This window comes from Oreochromis aureus, linkage group 1 (assembly GCF_013358895.1).
Source record: "Oreochromis aureus strain Israel breed Guangdong linkage group 1, ZZ_aureus, whole genome shotgun sequence".
Taxonomy (NCBI): Eukaryota; Metazoa; Chordata; class Actinopteri; order Cichliformes; family Cichlidae; genus Oreochromis; species Oreochromis aureus.
This window is the reverse complement of record NC_052942.1, coordinates 17,804,909-17,820,408: the sequence shown is the minus strand read 5'-3', so window position 1 is coordinate 17,820,408 and position 15,500 is coordinate 17,804,909. Positions and strand designations below refer to the sequence as shown.

Below are 15,500 nucleotides of genomic sequence, written 5' to 3'. Positions count from 1 at the left end.
CCTGAGCTCCTACCTGCATGGATACTGGGTAGTTGGGGTAGGCGGGCAGAACCTGCCCCGACGGACAGAAGTTGGGGTAGGTGAGCATGTGCTGGGTCGGGTTGTACAGGATGTGAGGTGCTGGCGTCGGGCTGGGAGCGATCTGAGGAGCGGGCTTCTGCTGGAGGAAACGGTAAAACATGCTTTAGGTAAAGAGTGAAAACATCAGTGGAGATCACTAAAAACAAGCTGCTGTTAAAATAACAGGTTAACACACATTTACACAGATGCAGGAACACATCAGGAAGTTTAAACTGCTCAAAGCTGCTGCATTTATTTAACCAAATAAGAGTGCAGCTGATCATAGCATGTGAATGCTTCTAAACTCTCTGCCTTCAAAGTTTTGGGTTTCTGGTTTTTTGGGAGGGAGCGGGGGTAGAGTGAGTTAAATCCTCTTGGACTCCTCACCACGATATCCTTGTACGCTCCGAGGATGGCGGCGGTGATGATGCCCAGGAACAAGCCGATCACGTTGAGCACCACCGAGGTCCACATCAGGCGGTACAGCTGGACCACATCCCAGCAGCTGCTGACCCCGGTGAACTCGTAGTAGTGTGAGGAGTACAGGCTGGAAGATAAGAATAAGTTGTGACATGGCAGGAAAATCGCAGGTGTAACTTATTTAAGTTCTGCTTTATGGCTCTTATTGTAGTTTCCATTTCACATCCCAGACTGTTTTATCCCAAACCTTCCAGGATGGCAGGAAAACAAAGAGTCTCCTACACCATCCATCACTTTTGCTTGCTTTATTATTTCCAGACAGCCTTTTATCGGCTTATGACTGAGTGGTAACGCGGTCAAAGGCACAGGGGGAATGTTTTGCAAGCGCTTTCTCTTGTGTATGTGTGTATGTGTGTGTGTGTGCGTGTGTTAGGCTAAAATATCCAAGATTTAAGAGCTGGCTGTCATACAAGAAAGAGCTGAAATTTCCAGTGTTTTTTTCTTGCAGCAGTTTCTCTGAGCTCTTTCTCATGTCTGGGATGCTATTTTCCTGCTGCCCTCTGCCCTCTATGTTATTATTAGAAGACTATAAGCTCATAACTGGAAAACAGAAAAAAAGTGGTTGGCCGGTGTTCTGACATGACCTGTGGAAAAGCTCCTCTGAAACTAAACTGGAGAGAAATGGTTAAATAACACAAACCTGTGTTGTGTTATGGCCTGCAGACCCGCAGTTTGAGTTTGTCTCACCTCTCGCAGTTATACAGGCAGCAACAGTAGCAGGTGTTGCTCCTCACTTTCAGCTTGCATGACTTCTCAAAAGAGTGGCACGTCACCTGCAGCGCCAGAGAGTGGATCAAATAGAGAGAGATGGGTTAGATGGAGATGCAGAAACCAGATAAACAAGAACTGCATGGACCAATAACCAAACACACACACACACACACACACACACACACACACACACACACAGTTGTCAACATATTGCTTCCACAGCATCTACGTGCTTTTTATTTGATTTGCAGAGCGAGGCGGAATGCTGTTGCTTTCAGTGAGCCAGTAAATCTGTGTAGTAACATCATTTGACCACTAGGTGTCACAGCACCCTTTGCAAAAGTTTAAACTGAGCATCAAAAGGTTGTCAGAGCACGCCACACAATCAGTACTCTGGTATATTCTTTAAAACAGAGGTGTCAAACATAAGGCTGGGGGGCTCAGAACGGGCCCAGCAAAGTCTTTAATCCGGTCACTATTGGAAAATGTGAAAGTGGGCGTAAATTTTTAACTGTATTTTCATAAGTTTTACAGCTTATCCTACTGAGGAAGACCTCCCCCACTCCCATTCATACTACACCAAAGTCATGTAGTAATAGATAAACATTTGAATTACAGATAAATCCTGTTTTTTCACTATCTGCTATAGGAATTTCAACACGTGTACACAGTAAAATAAATGAAAGAAATTTAGCAAAATAAGAAATTTTCTGGACAGTTTGGGCAATGAGCTACGAAAACATTTTCTGTAATTTTTTTACACATTTATTTGTGTTTTTTATGCTCAGAGAGCTGTGCTGAGAGATTTCCTTCATTACCTACAGCAGCGTTTATTTCTCATGTAGAAAAACTGAGGCATACTGTTGAGACGACACTTTATTAAATGTGTATTTAAACTTCTTCACACTGACAGAAAGCGGGTTTACACATATATGAGAATCACCTCAGTGTAGTAGCTGTCGTAGGCGTAGCCAGATCCACTGGGGTGAAAGTCACACGTGCCCTCCTGCACAGGCGTAATGTCCTGAAAAAGAGAGCTGTTACACATCTGATATGATCACATCCTCGTCATCCTCCGCATCTCTGCTGCAGCGCACCGTCCAGTCTACCCGGTGCACAAAACCCACCTCGTTCAATAAAACCCTTACTGAACTTTATGCAACGTGAAGGGTAATAAAATCATTCTCACTGTCCAGAGCTTGACTGTGCAATAAATGTGACTTTTACAGTCATGAGATCACAAAATGAATATATCTGCAGAGGTCTGATAAGCACTTGGGGATCGATAACGGGGACGGGGTCCAGCTTTGAAACTCTCATTAGGAAGTGGAGGCTGCTTACACAAATAACTGCGAGTAATACTTTATAAAAGGGGATAATTCCCCTGTAACTAAATGGAATTTAAATGTGTTTTATTTGAAATTAAAATGTAATTAGGATGATCACAGTTGGCGAGGAAGAACAGTTCTATTTAATGTAATTCTATGTAGTTACTTCTTTGTTTCCTATAAAAACCTGACTGGTTACTCTGTTGTTCTAGTGTGCCTACCTTTAAGCAGGTGTAGGCAAATATAATTACATTGTAATTTCAAATAAAATACTTTGAAATTCCATTTGATTAAAGGGGAATTACACCTTTAGTTGTAAAGTGTTACCAAAATGCACACAAGCTAAACTCTACACTCTGATTTAACCTGTGAGAGTGTTTGGTGATCACATCCCAGCTGATTTATTGTTGTCATCAAAGTTTTCTGTGACACAAAGAATTTAATCAGTCCTGATATCCTGAAAGTTTGTCAGCTTTTCATGTCACACACAGCTCGCTGAGATTAGTTGGTCTGCATTGGACCCACACATTTCTTGATCTGACATTTGGATCTCAGCATGTGTGGTTAAACCCGGTCTGTGAGGATACCTGCTTCAGATACCTGCTTCAGTTTATGACAAATAAAAGTGATACTTACAATAAAGTCTGAAGCAATTATCCCATCCACGATGGCACAGAAGCAGGCAACGATGACTCCGACACTGATGAAGATTATTGAGGACACCAGCTTAAAGAAAAGTGAAGGGAGGAAAGCACAGAGAAGAGTCACAAGACATGATTTTCAAGTACAAAACAAAACTATCAGAGCAGGTGCAGCTCGTGTTTTTGTGTTATTTGCATGCATATATATCTAAATAAAAGCACAAACAAGATTTTAAAAACTTAACGCACACACGGATATTAAGCTTGGCATGTCTGCTGATTGGTCGTCTGCACGTCTGGCCTGCAGGACAATAAAGGCAATGTAGAGGCTCTCGCTCTGCCAGCACAGAGGAGCTTTGTGGCTGATTTACAGGCGAAGAAGCAACACGCAGGACAGAGCAAGGTCAGTCCAATTCTCCCACACACGCAGACGCACACACACATTCGTCTTCACATCTTTGTGAGGACATCAAGTTGACATAATGCTTCTCCTAACTCTAACCATCAGAAAACAAAGTCGAATCCTGACCTCAAATTTGTACTCCTCAGACAAATTGAACAATGCAGCGCACACGTGGGTCTCCTATAAGATTTCTTCTGTTAGATAAAGTCATTTTCTAATATCACACACGCACACAGCCCAGCAGACCCAGCTGGCTGATCACAGATGTCTGATCATAAACTTTATCATCGAGCATCGGTTACTGTCTGTTCAATCGCTCCTCCAGGACTGAACCTCCTGCACAGAAACACAGTTTCTCTCTCTCTCTCTGGTAGTTGTAGTTTGAGACCAAAAAGCAAGAAAAAAATGATTTTGTAGCTTATTATAAACTGGCAACAGTGGCTTACTGTTTTACAGAGGGCAACAAGTACAGACATAGATGGAAAAACAGTATATAAATGAATATAAAATATAGTTTGTGCAGTTCTAACAAGCTGGAAGTTGTTATGATCACCGTCTTTTGTCTTCCAATTGTTCAGTTTCCTTACATTTGTTGAGGACCCAGTGCACACCGTGCTGATACACCAAGTTTTTGGTTAGTCGCACTTTAGAAGTCACCTTGTTGGCACAAAAATACTATTTATGCCTGTGAAACTTTTTTTTTAGATTCAGTTAAAGAAATCAGAACAAACTGTGTGTTTTTTTATGACAGGCTGCTAGTAAAAACATGTCTAAAGACTCTATGTAAAAGGGGATCTTTGCTAGCTTGTCTGTTAGTTTGAAAATAAATGAATTTGCATTTAGCAAATGACAGAAGAAAATGGAAACAGTTGGTTGGGGGACCACTTTTATACAAACTGCCATTTCTTTGTTCACCCAGTTCAGGGTGAACACGCTACTGTTAGCTTTAAAGCTGCTGAGACAACGTTCATTGGGATGAACGTGCAAGCTGATCCAGAGGTTAGCTGATCACAATCGCAGCAGATTTATGAGCTGAAAACTGAGGCTGGATCTAAATGAAGGAACCGTCAGAGGAGGAACGGTTAGCTTTCACAGCAACAGAAACAAGTAGAAACCTGTAGATCGTGATGGTCACAACAGACAACAGTCAGCTCCAGGTATTAAAACAGGATGTTGTTTCTTTTCCATAAATCATCAAACTTTTTTTTAGCAAAACAGGTTTGCGCATGATTAATACACACTGTCCCGTTTATTTGGGGAAAAATGGATACGAAGGCATATTAATTCTGAGCTTTTCCTGAGCAAAGTGAAATAAGAGGCAGGCTGAGAATATAAGCTTTTCTGGGTGGGTTTTATCTGCCACTGGTCCAGACTCTCTGCTTCATTAGCGGTTTAAATGGCTCCGCTTTTATGGGCTGCAAGTGGGAGATGAGGCCAACGGCAGAGACAATAGAGCCTGACAACTGCATTACTTCACATTACCTTAGCACCAGCTGCCAGCGCATAAAATATCCACGCCACCCAAACCTCCCCTGATACTGAAAAATCAAATAGTGTGAAAGATTAAAGACACGCGGCATACTGTAGATGGTTTTCTACTCTCAGGAGCCGCTTTGGGGAAGAAACATTAAAAAGCCTCTAAAGTAATTCAGTCGAATCCTTTCACTGACATGCGACTGTAAAGTGTGAAGTAATTTACTTCATTACCGTATCTCTGAATTCAATCTGCTACATTTTAAAGCATTTTTTTTTTTAAATTCTACATAAAAAATCTAATGAAAACAGTAAAAGGCGCCTCAAACACCTCTGTAAGATTTATTCTGATCAGTACTCAGAACGTTGAGCCTTTTCTCTAATGATCGTTCATTTACACAATGTTTGGGAAAAGCTGATCTACATTATCAACAGTACAGTTACTCTATAGAGTGAATACACTACCTGCCCAAACTCCGGTTCCACACTCTCTTTCACCTGATGGACATCAGTTTTTTTTTCATTCATTCGTTTCATAGCTACACACACACACACACACACGCACACACGCACACACAGAACTATGGTTTGTCACACTGAATGTGCATGGAGCAGGCTCCAGAAGAGGATGCCTAGATTACTTGTTCTTGGAGGCGATCAACTTGGTCAGAGTGGACTATTTGAAGAAATGGACAGGCTCAGTACAGCTGGAACTAAACTCAGTTAAATATTTAGGTATTGTTTCTCCTAAGCTCGCAGATTTAGCTAAATTAAACCACATCCCACTTTTAAAGAAAGTCAAATACGATCTAGCTAGATGGAAGTCTCTACCCATAAAACTCATGGGAAGGGTCGTTTCAATAAAAATGAGGGTTTTGCCAAGAATCAATCATTTATCCTCAATGATCCAGAGTAAACCTTCACCCCTTGGAAAGTTCCAAAGGGTGAAGTTCCTTTGGAAAGATAAAGCCCCATGTATTAGCTTAAAAACGCTACAGAAGACCAAGGATAGAGGAGGACAAGATCTGCCTAACTTTCACCACTTCGTCTTAGCCAACAGGCTACAATACACCTCAGGATGCTTAAAACATGCCCTCTTAGATAAGCCCTGGCTAGATGTAGAACACTATGCAATAATATAGAGATTTTGGACCTACCATTCATTAGCTCAAACATCAAATGACATGTAAGCTTCAAAAGCATCAATATCAGCTCCTCTCTGACAGCACGGTGGGAATTTTAAAAAAAAATGACTGAGTCTTCCTTAATCCCATGCAAACGTACACCCATCTGGAACAACCCTGACATCCTAAAGAACAATAATATGATAAACTTCCCAGATTGGAGTTGTAAAGGAATTGAATACTTGACATATATATTCAGAGGAACAGACTTTATTCTATCTGACAGATTAGTTATACAATAGATTTTATAGAATAGCCGTATAGAATAGATTTTTAGAATATAAACTTAATCAAATTAAATCTATAGTAAAAAAAGAAAACAAGTCAAATTACACCATCAAGTGTGGTGCAATTCCTCAAAACTGTCTAAAGTATACAGGACACTCTCATAAATAGATGAATCAATATCCCTTTGTATTGCAAAATGGGAGGCAGATCTATCACTTAGGTTTGATCAAAACTTCTGGTCTCAGATATGTTTAAAAACCTTTAAATGACTAGAAATCCCAGTCTGCAATTAATACAATACAAAATCATGAACAGAGTGCACTACACAGGTCAGCGGATGTTCATGATGGGTTTCGTGTCATCTAACACCTGCTCACGCTGTCGAGGGAATACACCTGACAATTATATCCGTGCTCTTTGGTTCTGTCCACCTGTTCATGTTTTGGTGCTGGATATGTGAAACTTATCAAAGTGCTCCAGCCTCCCCTTCAGTTTGCTTTTCTGGCGACTTAGATGATGTCATTATGAAGATGAACACAGTCCGCCTTATGCATTGCTAAGAAGACTGTCCTCGTGAACTGGAAAAATAAAATTAACCTTAGCATTAACCAATATAGAGGGGGTAAGGGCTTGGGGCGTCTGGGGGTTCGATAGGGGTAGGTGGGTCGGGGCAGTCTTGGGGTTCTGGGGGCACTAAACCTCTATGCTGGGGTTCTGGCTGGGCCTGAAGGACTTAGATCCTGGGCTGACTGCCCCTCTGGGTTATTGGTGCCTGGACCTGAGAGTATAGAGTGTGTATGGGGAGTGTGTGTGTACGACGTCCATTTCTGTATCTCTCCATATTGGGTGGGGTGTGAATGTTTGTGTATGTGTGTGTGTGAGGGTGGGAATGCATGCTTGTGTCAGCATATGCCTGTTTGCCTATGTCTTTGTGTCAGGTCAGGTCTTAGACTGGTGGGGTGCCCTTGGATATTAGGTCTCTGGGGCCGATGCTCGGTCTGCTCTGGCTTCTCTGGCTGCTCTTCTCTGAGCGGGGGTCGTGGTTGTCCCTGCGGTGGTCCTCCTGGGGCTCTCATGCTCTGAGTGCCTCTGGATATCTGGGGCCCAGGACCCCTCCATGTCTTCCTCAGGTCCTGGAGGGTGGGGCTGTGGCTTCCCACATTCACTGTTAGACACTCACATGGAGAAACCTCATGAACACAAGTGCTAACGCATACCGGTACCCAGACACACACTATCTTTGGCTGCTGCTGCCTCTAAAAATATCTTGTATTATTAGTACTGTGTGCTGCTCAGTAACAATATCATTGTTATTTATGTTGATTGTTGCCGTGGTTTCTCTGCTGTTTGAAGCAGATTCTCAGTGTTTTCTCTCTCTCATCTTCTTCTTCTCCTCTATTTTTCTCTCCCTGTCTTTCTATTAACTTTCCTTCCAGCTTCTCTTTCTTTCTTTTCTTTCTTTCACATCCCCTGGTCTTGTCCATTGTCGTTGAAACAATCCAAAATAAAAAATCCTAAAAAAGTCCCAATAAAATAGAGCTATCAAGTAGTAGACCATTATAGCAAATGCCATAACCCTCTACTTGTAAAAATAAATCTGTTTGGCATTTTTTGGCCTTCTGATTGCTACACTGCTGGACAGGACAGGGAAAACACAGGGAGGGAAAAAAACCCCACTGGTGACGAAGCACTAATAACATAAAATGAGGAATTTTACAGCCTCGGTAAAGATACCTATCAGGTTATGTAAGCAAAATCGCTGACCTCTGCAAGGACTTCCTCCCCTGCTCAGTGGTCCAGCGTCCTATCATGACACCAGCTGAACACACTGCTATTAAGAAGCAATCGTCCCCCGGCCTGTTCGGTAAAATACGACCCTTTAAAGGCTCGCCGCTCCTCTCTCGGAAGCTACAAGGTGACCATGAGGACGGCAGCGTGTGAGATACAGGCAGTGCCTACGGGAGAGGCCGCCGGGGTAACGAACACGAGCCACGTGAAGCGTGTGGTCATAAAGAAACATTACAGGGTCTGAGGGCAGTGAAGCCTGTTATCACACTGGATGTGTGAGAGCAGATAGAAGTGGAGGTTTTTTTTAAAGACAGATTTTCACGCTTCACAGTCCTTCACAAAGGACAAAATGAAACGTGGCTGGACGAGTCATTAACATTTGTAAAGCTTTATTCAACAAATACCAACGATCACAGGGAGGGCCGGTCTCTGAGACAGGTGAAGGTGCTAAAATACAGACACAGCTAGACAGTGCTCATAGTTTAACACTGATGTGCGAGGTGTAAGCTTTAATCTCAGCTTACTTTGAATTAGATCACGAGGAAAAAGGATCAACAGTTGGACAAAAACTGGAGAGAAGAAGCATGAAATGAACAGGGGAAGGAGGCACAGGTGAAAACCAGAAAAGGAAAACAGGAAAACCAGAAAAGTCAGCAGCGTGTGTGTTCATCGCACTTAAAGTGTCAGAGCTCCAACCAGGCGGCTTTTTGCCACTTTTTTGCCAGAAGTCCGAAAAGGTCCAAATGTAGGCTGCTGCGCATGCTGATCATTTATTATGAGCCTCTTAGTGATGCGCTAGCAAGTTTGTCAGAGCCTTTTTTATTAACTTAACATTTTTTAATATTTGTTTTCTTTTCCTTCTTTCTTTGCCTCATAGATATTCTGTAATTTGCTCGTCTCACTGCTGTTGTTTTATTGTCTTTATCTAAGATCTACTTTCAGCTGCTGCCTTATTCATTGCTAAAGCAGTTAGCTGTGCATGTTTGATTTACCTGTTTTTGCCCTTCCTGACAAAACCACACACAGCTTTGTGTACTTGACTAATTTTCCAAATTTTGAGATGGAAGTTTCAAAGTTTGCTAGAAATATTCCTCTGTCCACCACATCCCAAAGGTGCTGTATTGGACTGAGATCTGGTGACTGTGGAGGCCATTTGAGTCCAGTGAACTCATTGTGATGTTCAAGAAATCAGTTTGAGCTAATGTGAGCTTTGCAACACGGCGTGTTATCCTGGTGGAAGCAGAAGATGGGTACACTGTGCTCATAAAGGGATGGCCATGTCAGGTAGTCTGTAACATTTAAACAATGCTCATTTTGAACTAAGGGGCCCAAAATGTGCCATGAAAATATCCCCTAGCAGCCAGAACTGCCGGTACGAGGCAGGGTGGATCCATGCTTTCATGCTATTTATGCAAAATTCTGACTTTTCCATCTGAATGTTGAAACAGAAATTGAGACTCAGACATACCAGGCAACGTTTTTCCAATCCTCTGTTGTCCAACTTTGGTGGGCCTTGTTCATTTTATCTGACAGGACCACCCAGTGTGGTCTTCTGCAGCTGTAGAACTTCAGCAGGTCATCTTGACCATGTCTAAATGCTTTGAGTTTCTGCCATAAGATTGGCTTAATAGATACTTGCATTAAAGAAAGTTAAGCAGCAATAGGTCTGTATATTTTATATACTTTTTTGGTCCCTTTTACCACTTATCATTTATTGTTATCTTTATTTAGTATGTCAGCCTCACCTGTGAATTCTAATGTTTATAAAAGCTGCTATAAAATTTCATTTTAGCTGCTTTGATTTTACAAGCCTTCATTCAAACAGGAAACTTCTGTTTGGCTGCAGTAGATGAGCTTATCACTTCTCTTCATACCACATCAACGTCTTCATCCGCTGCTATATGAAGTCAAAGGACCAAAAGCGTAGACCAACCTAGGAAGCGAGGCAGCCTCCGGTGCTCTCAGGTGTCCGTGGCATTGTGGCACAGTTAGTTGTTCTTTAATGAGCGGCCTCGCTCTGCGAGCCAGCTCTCGTATTACAGTACAAGCCTCAGATGCAGGAGGGAAGAAGATACCTACGTGAGAGCTGTGCCACATGTGCCTCATAAGAGACACCGTAGACCAGTGATCACACCATTAAAGTTTAAAGCGCAGAGCTGGGAGTGATGCCAGAGAGACAGAGACGGCAGCTTTCGGTGTCTTTCCTGCTGTCCACACATTTAAATCCACACAGAGTCTGAGAACTGAAACAACAAGGACTGCAGATCTTTATAAAGTAAAAGCAGGTTTATACTGGACCCTGTGGGCTGTAAACACACATGCAAACACACACACAGATGCTACATTTCTTTACATATGTGAACAAGCACAAGGATATCTCGTAAGACCAGATCAGATACGATACACTGCAGAGAAAAGTAAGCCAATGTGATCTGACCAGGCGCACGACACCTGGACGACACATGAAAAATTCACAGCACAGACACACACACAGAAATTCAGGTGGAGTCATTCAGGGACAGGAAAAAAGAATCGATCTGTTTTAGGACACAGTTTACTTGAATTTAACTCACTTCCCTTTAGCACACGATCATTTGACAAATACGGCTGCTATAGCCAAACGTTTACCTGATGACCTGGAGGCCTAATTGAGTGCGTCATACACCCATTCACTCGCTCACAAAGTCTTTTGGATCGTTTGCTTCTTGCTAAATTCATTGTTTGTTATACTACAGCGAGGGGGGCAGATTTCCACACCTCTCATCTACAAAACCTTTATCTTTATTTGCACCCTGATTAGACAGGAGGTCCTTCACGCACCAGAAAGAAAACAAAGAAATGAAATAAAAGGACACATCCAAACGCAGAAGCAATTTCTTTACAAAATCTTGGAAGTCTGAGAAATAATAATGCTGCTCATCCACAAGTTTCCCCAAGCTGTGTAGGATACATAAACAGCTAGTATATGCAAAACACTGTGAAATCTGCCTTCATGAAGTGAAGATCTTAGGTAAATATTCTATAATTTATATAAAAGCTATTGTTAAAAATGTCACATTTGCAGCTTTGACTTTGGAAATCCGATGCCCTCATCTCAAATGCAGCTTTAATACACCCGTCATCCACCACGCCCGTACTCCTCCATAAATAAGAAAACCCTGTGTAATCAAATATTTGCTTTAGCTTCGACACCTTCTGTGGTTTGAAAACACCCTTATCATACCGAGTCTCTCAGAAACCTAACATGACAAAGGCTCATTTATCACCGTTGCCATTCAGTAATCTAGACCAGGACCCAATCAGCCTACATTCAGCTATCTTTATCAACTTACGCACTTTTCCACACGCAGCACACTGAAATGTGAAATATTTTTATGCCTGTGAGGCCAAAATTTCATGCCCCCGATTGGATTACAGTGCTTTAATCTTACAAGCACTTAGCTGAGCCCTCCTTCTCTTACCTCCACAACAACACTGGCAACAGCGGCAGACGCTTATTTAGGTTACGTCGTAGGCTCTAAAAAGATTTCAGAAGTCTAAATAAGGTGTAAGGGTGGGGGGAGACGTGCTGCCATGCTTGAGTGAAGGGTGAGAACATGCTGCAGCTCGTCCAGAGGTCTGGAAGGGAAAGCAAACAGGACGCCATCGAGAAGGAAGGAGATGAAGGCATGAATGATTTTAGCTGCAAGATTAGAAATCGATGGTTGATTGGAGATGTTCTACAGGGGGTTAAAAAAAAGCAGATTCAGAGATGGATTTGATTTGTGATGGTGAGGAGGAGAGGGTGGAGTCCAGAATGACACCCGGGCTGCTGACCTCGGAAAATGATGAGACGTCAAAGAGGAGGTCCGGCACTTTCCAGAGCTGGAACAGTTTAGTTTTGTTGCTGTTCAGTTTGAGGAGGCTCAGAGACACTGAAGGCTGACAGTCACTACCAAAGCTCTGCTTTGAATTTAAATACTGGGGAATTCCCTTGTGAGGGTTACAGAGCTACAGCACCCAGCATGCCAGCCCGAATAACCTCTATTATCCAGCGAAGCAGCTGAGGAAACTAGACCTCAGCTGGACTTTGAAACACTGTTGGATGTGCTGAACGTTAAAATCAGGACAAACCTGCAGGTGGAAATGATGTCACACACACTTAGTCTCATGCTGGGTTTCATGTGCTCTGAATGTGATCCTGACCGGCCGACTTAAATGTCACAGCACAGCTTCTGGTTGCCGCTGGTTTTGAAGCAGCGTTGGCCTTGTTGGCAGCCTGAACATCGACACAAACCGGTTGTAGGTCAGTTCAGCACTGTGGCCATTTTTAAAACCTCCTAATTCACATTAGAAATCCACTTTACGCACTGTGGAGTTTTTCAGAGGCTCTAATATTTCTGTAGGTAGGCCTATGTGTAATCACCACTCCTGAATCTTTTAACATGATCGTTTCTTTGAGCACAGAGAGCCACTGTGAGGATATAATACCCGTGTCCCTGCCTCAAATAAAGGGGCGCTGTCAGCAACTGACCAATACTAACCCAATTTCCCTTCTTGTCACTGAAGTCCAGAGAAAAATATATTCAGTTCCCCTCACCGCAAATCCTGTCACGCACACTAACCCGGGCACAAGGACCGAGGATGCATTAGGCCTCCCGTGAGTAATCCGATTTGCTTCGTGCTCATAAGAGCAAATTCCCACAAAACAGTTTAGGGAATTTGTAAAGTTTGTAACATAATCCTCTAATTTGTGATGTATATATATCCTGTTTTCCAGGAACAAAGCCTCATTTTTAGAGGATGAGTATGATGGAGATTAAAAAGCTGACAGAAATCGCACAAATAAAAGGCTTCAGTGCAGCTTCACCCGCTTCACCCACACATCTGTGATGAAGCCATATTAGTGGTGCAAACTAGCAGCATGTGACTGAAACAAACCAATGAATGATGAAGGAAACTTCACATTTTACATAACTGAGCCAGATGTTCCCATACACCTGATATCACCTATGAGAGCAAACCACCCAACAAAGCTGTGGTGATGTAAACACACATTAATTGATGCTTCTGTTTGGGGACCTTTCGGGTAAATATATGTAGACATGCGCCATAATTTTAAGTACACTTGCAGCTCCTCCTTATGCAAATAATTTGGTTGTAAACAGATCAGCCAGTGATGCAGAAAATCATCTGCAAACCTGTGCTAGATATCATTTCTTGAAATGGAGGTGTGGTTTAGGAGGTGGAGCAGGTCGTGTACTAATTAGGGAGGTTAGTGGTTTGATCCCTGGCTGCTACAGTGTGCATGGCAAAGTACCCTTGGGCAAGATATTGAACTCTGAGTTTCTCCTGATCCATTCACAGGGTGTGAATGTTGGATAGAAAACACTTGGGTGTGAATGGTCGTCTGTCTCTCTGTTTTTGTTGACCTGTACAGAGTTTACCCTGCCTCGGGTAACCATGAATGGACAAGGGGAAGAAAATGGATGGATGGATATTGGTCACTTCATCTGAGGGATTAAATGTTTTTTTCTTATGGAGGGTAAAAACTTTACCTATATCAAGCCAGAAATGTTATAACCAGCCAGTTTATTTTTTAAAGTTTCTGATTATTTGAGGTCTGATTTAAGAATGTGGAGGTCTACATGGAGACAAAAAGGTGTTAGAGGAAAAGAATACCTGAAATCATCATCCGCATTTGAATCTGACAGGAGGGCCAGAGGAGCACACTCACCATAGGTCTGCGGTTTTCCACCAGGTGGATGCCAACAATACCCAGAAATGCTCCAAAACTCAACTGCAGGGCACAGAAAGCAGAAACTGTGAGTATGCACATGAAGGTCTGACAGAGGAGCAGAAATGTCCGATTAACCGTGAGGGGTTTCATGACTGAGAGCATGAGAACTGAGTAAAGGTGACCGCCACTCACTATGATGCCCGGGTATAGTCCAACGACTGGCACGTTGTCTGTGCGAGTGGCCGAGATCAGACCTATGGTCAGCACCAGCAGACCCAGAGTGAGCAGAGAGACGGTCACCCACAGAGCAGTTCTCCTCCGACGCAGGTACTGAGCTGCAGGGAGACAGAAAACCTCTTTTACATCCAAACACACTCAGGAAACATCTTTCACCCGACTCGCCTGATTATGATGGTTTAGACTTCTGACTGTTGCAATCATGCAGCTGAAATGGCTCATGTTAATGTCAAGGCACCATTATTTGTCTCTTTATTATTGTAGGTTTATCATCAGCAGCAGCATATCTCATTTTTGAGATGTTTTTCTTTAGAAGGACATGCTCAGGAAATTTGTATTACACAGAAGAAAAACAGTAAATGAACAGTAGAGTAAAAATTAAATGACAGTGCAGTAAAGCAGGATTTTAAAAAAGGAAAACTATGTGAGTAAATGTATTTTTTCCTGAACTTGTCCCAAAGATGAAGCCTTTATCTGAGAATTCAACTCTGCAGGAGTTATCCAACCTTTTCCTCAGATATTTAACTACACGTAAACGCTTCTTGGACAAATAATCCTGGATGAATAAATAAGATGATATATAGATATATATATATATGATAAAAAAAATTAAAAAGCTAAAATAATATAAAAAGCTGAAATACATAAAAAGGTAACATTTTCAGGTCTGTTGACTGAGAAAGTGACTGTAGGTGTACCTGCTGGATCCAGAGGTTCAGGCGCAGTTTGCTGACTTATCTGCGGGGTTTCGGGCTGCTGCATGTTCACTCAGTGAGGATGGATCTGCCCTGAAACGAAGACACAGATCAGGAGGATGGAGGCGATTCTCGCAGTGTTTTATTTCTCGACTTTTCTGTCTCTTTAAAACAGACTCCTCATCCCCTTCGAGGCTGCAGGTTCGCGCAGGTTTCTTATTGTAATCCACTCAGTGTCCAGATGTGGGGTCTGATCACAGCTGACTGCCTCTGAGCTCACGAGGGCTCAACTTTACTTGGAGCTTTAAAAGGAGAGCGACACACCGAGGGAGAGAGACCAATCAGCTTCCTGTATTCACCTCGGTGATCAATTATTCAGTTATTGATCTTACATAAGTTGATATAAAACTTATTTGATTTGTGCTGAAAGTAATTACACGATCAAACTTTACGCACGATGTGATGAAACGGAGGGTATGATGTATGTTTCCTGAGTGTTGATGTTTGCAGACGGATGGATCACACCTGGTCGGGATGCAGCGCACTTGCTGTA

General features: G+C 42.5%; 1 protein-coding gene across 2 annotated transcripts in view; it reads right to left on the bottom strand.

Annotated features, from left to right (window-relative positions):
• The window catches only part of LOC116312259 (transmembrane protein 255B), a 19,830-nt gene extending 4,330 nt beyond the window's left edge, over positions 1–15,500 (bottom strand). Inside the window, exons 1-8 of one of the 2 annotated variants that reach the window (XM_031729640.2) lie at positions 14,951–15,500; positions 14,208–14,350; positions 14,013–14,075; positions 3,216–3,305; positions 2,195–2,275; positions 1,228–1,313; positions 448–607; positions 14–160 (exon numbers count right to left, since the gene is read on the bottom strand). In XM_031729640.2, the coding sequence (XP_031585500.1) occupies positions 14–160; positions 448–607; positions 1,228–1,313; positions 2,195–2,275; positions 3,216–3,305; positions 14,013–14,075; positions 14,208–14,350; positions 14,951–15,014 (834 nt within the window). In that variant the 5' untranslated portion in view covers positions 15,015–15,500. The remainder of the gene's footprint in view (positions 1–13; positions 161–447; positions 608–1,227; positions 1,314–2,194; positions 2,276–3,215; positions 3,306–14,012; positions 14,076–14,207; positions 14,351–14,950) is intronic. The other variant, XM_039609425.1, reaches the window with a different exon arrangement.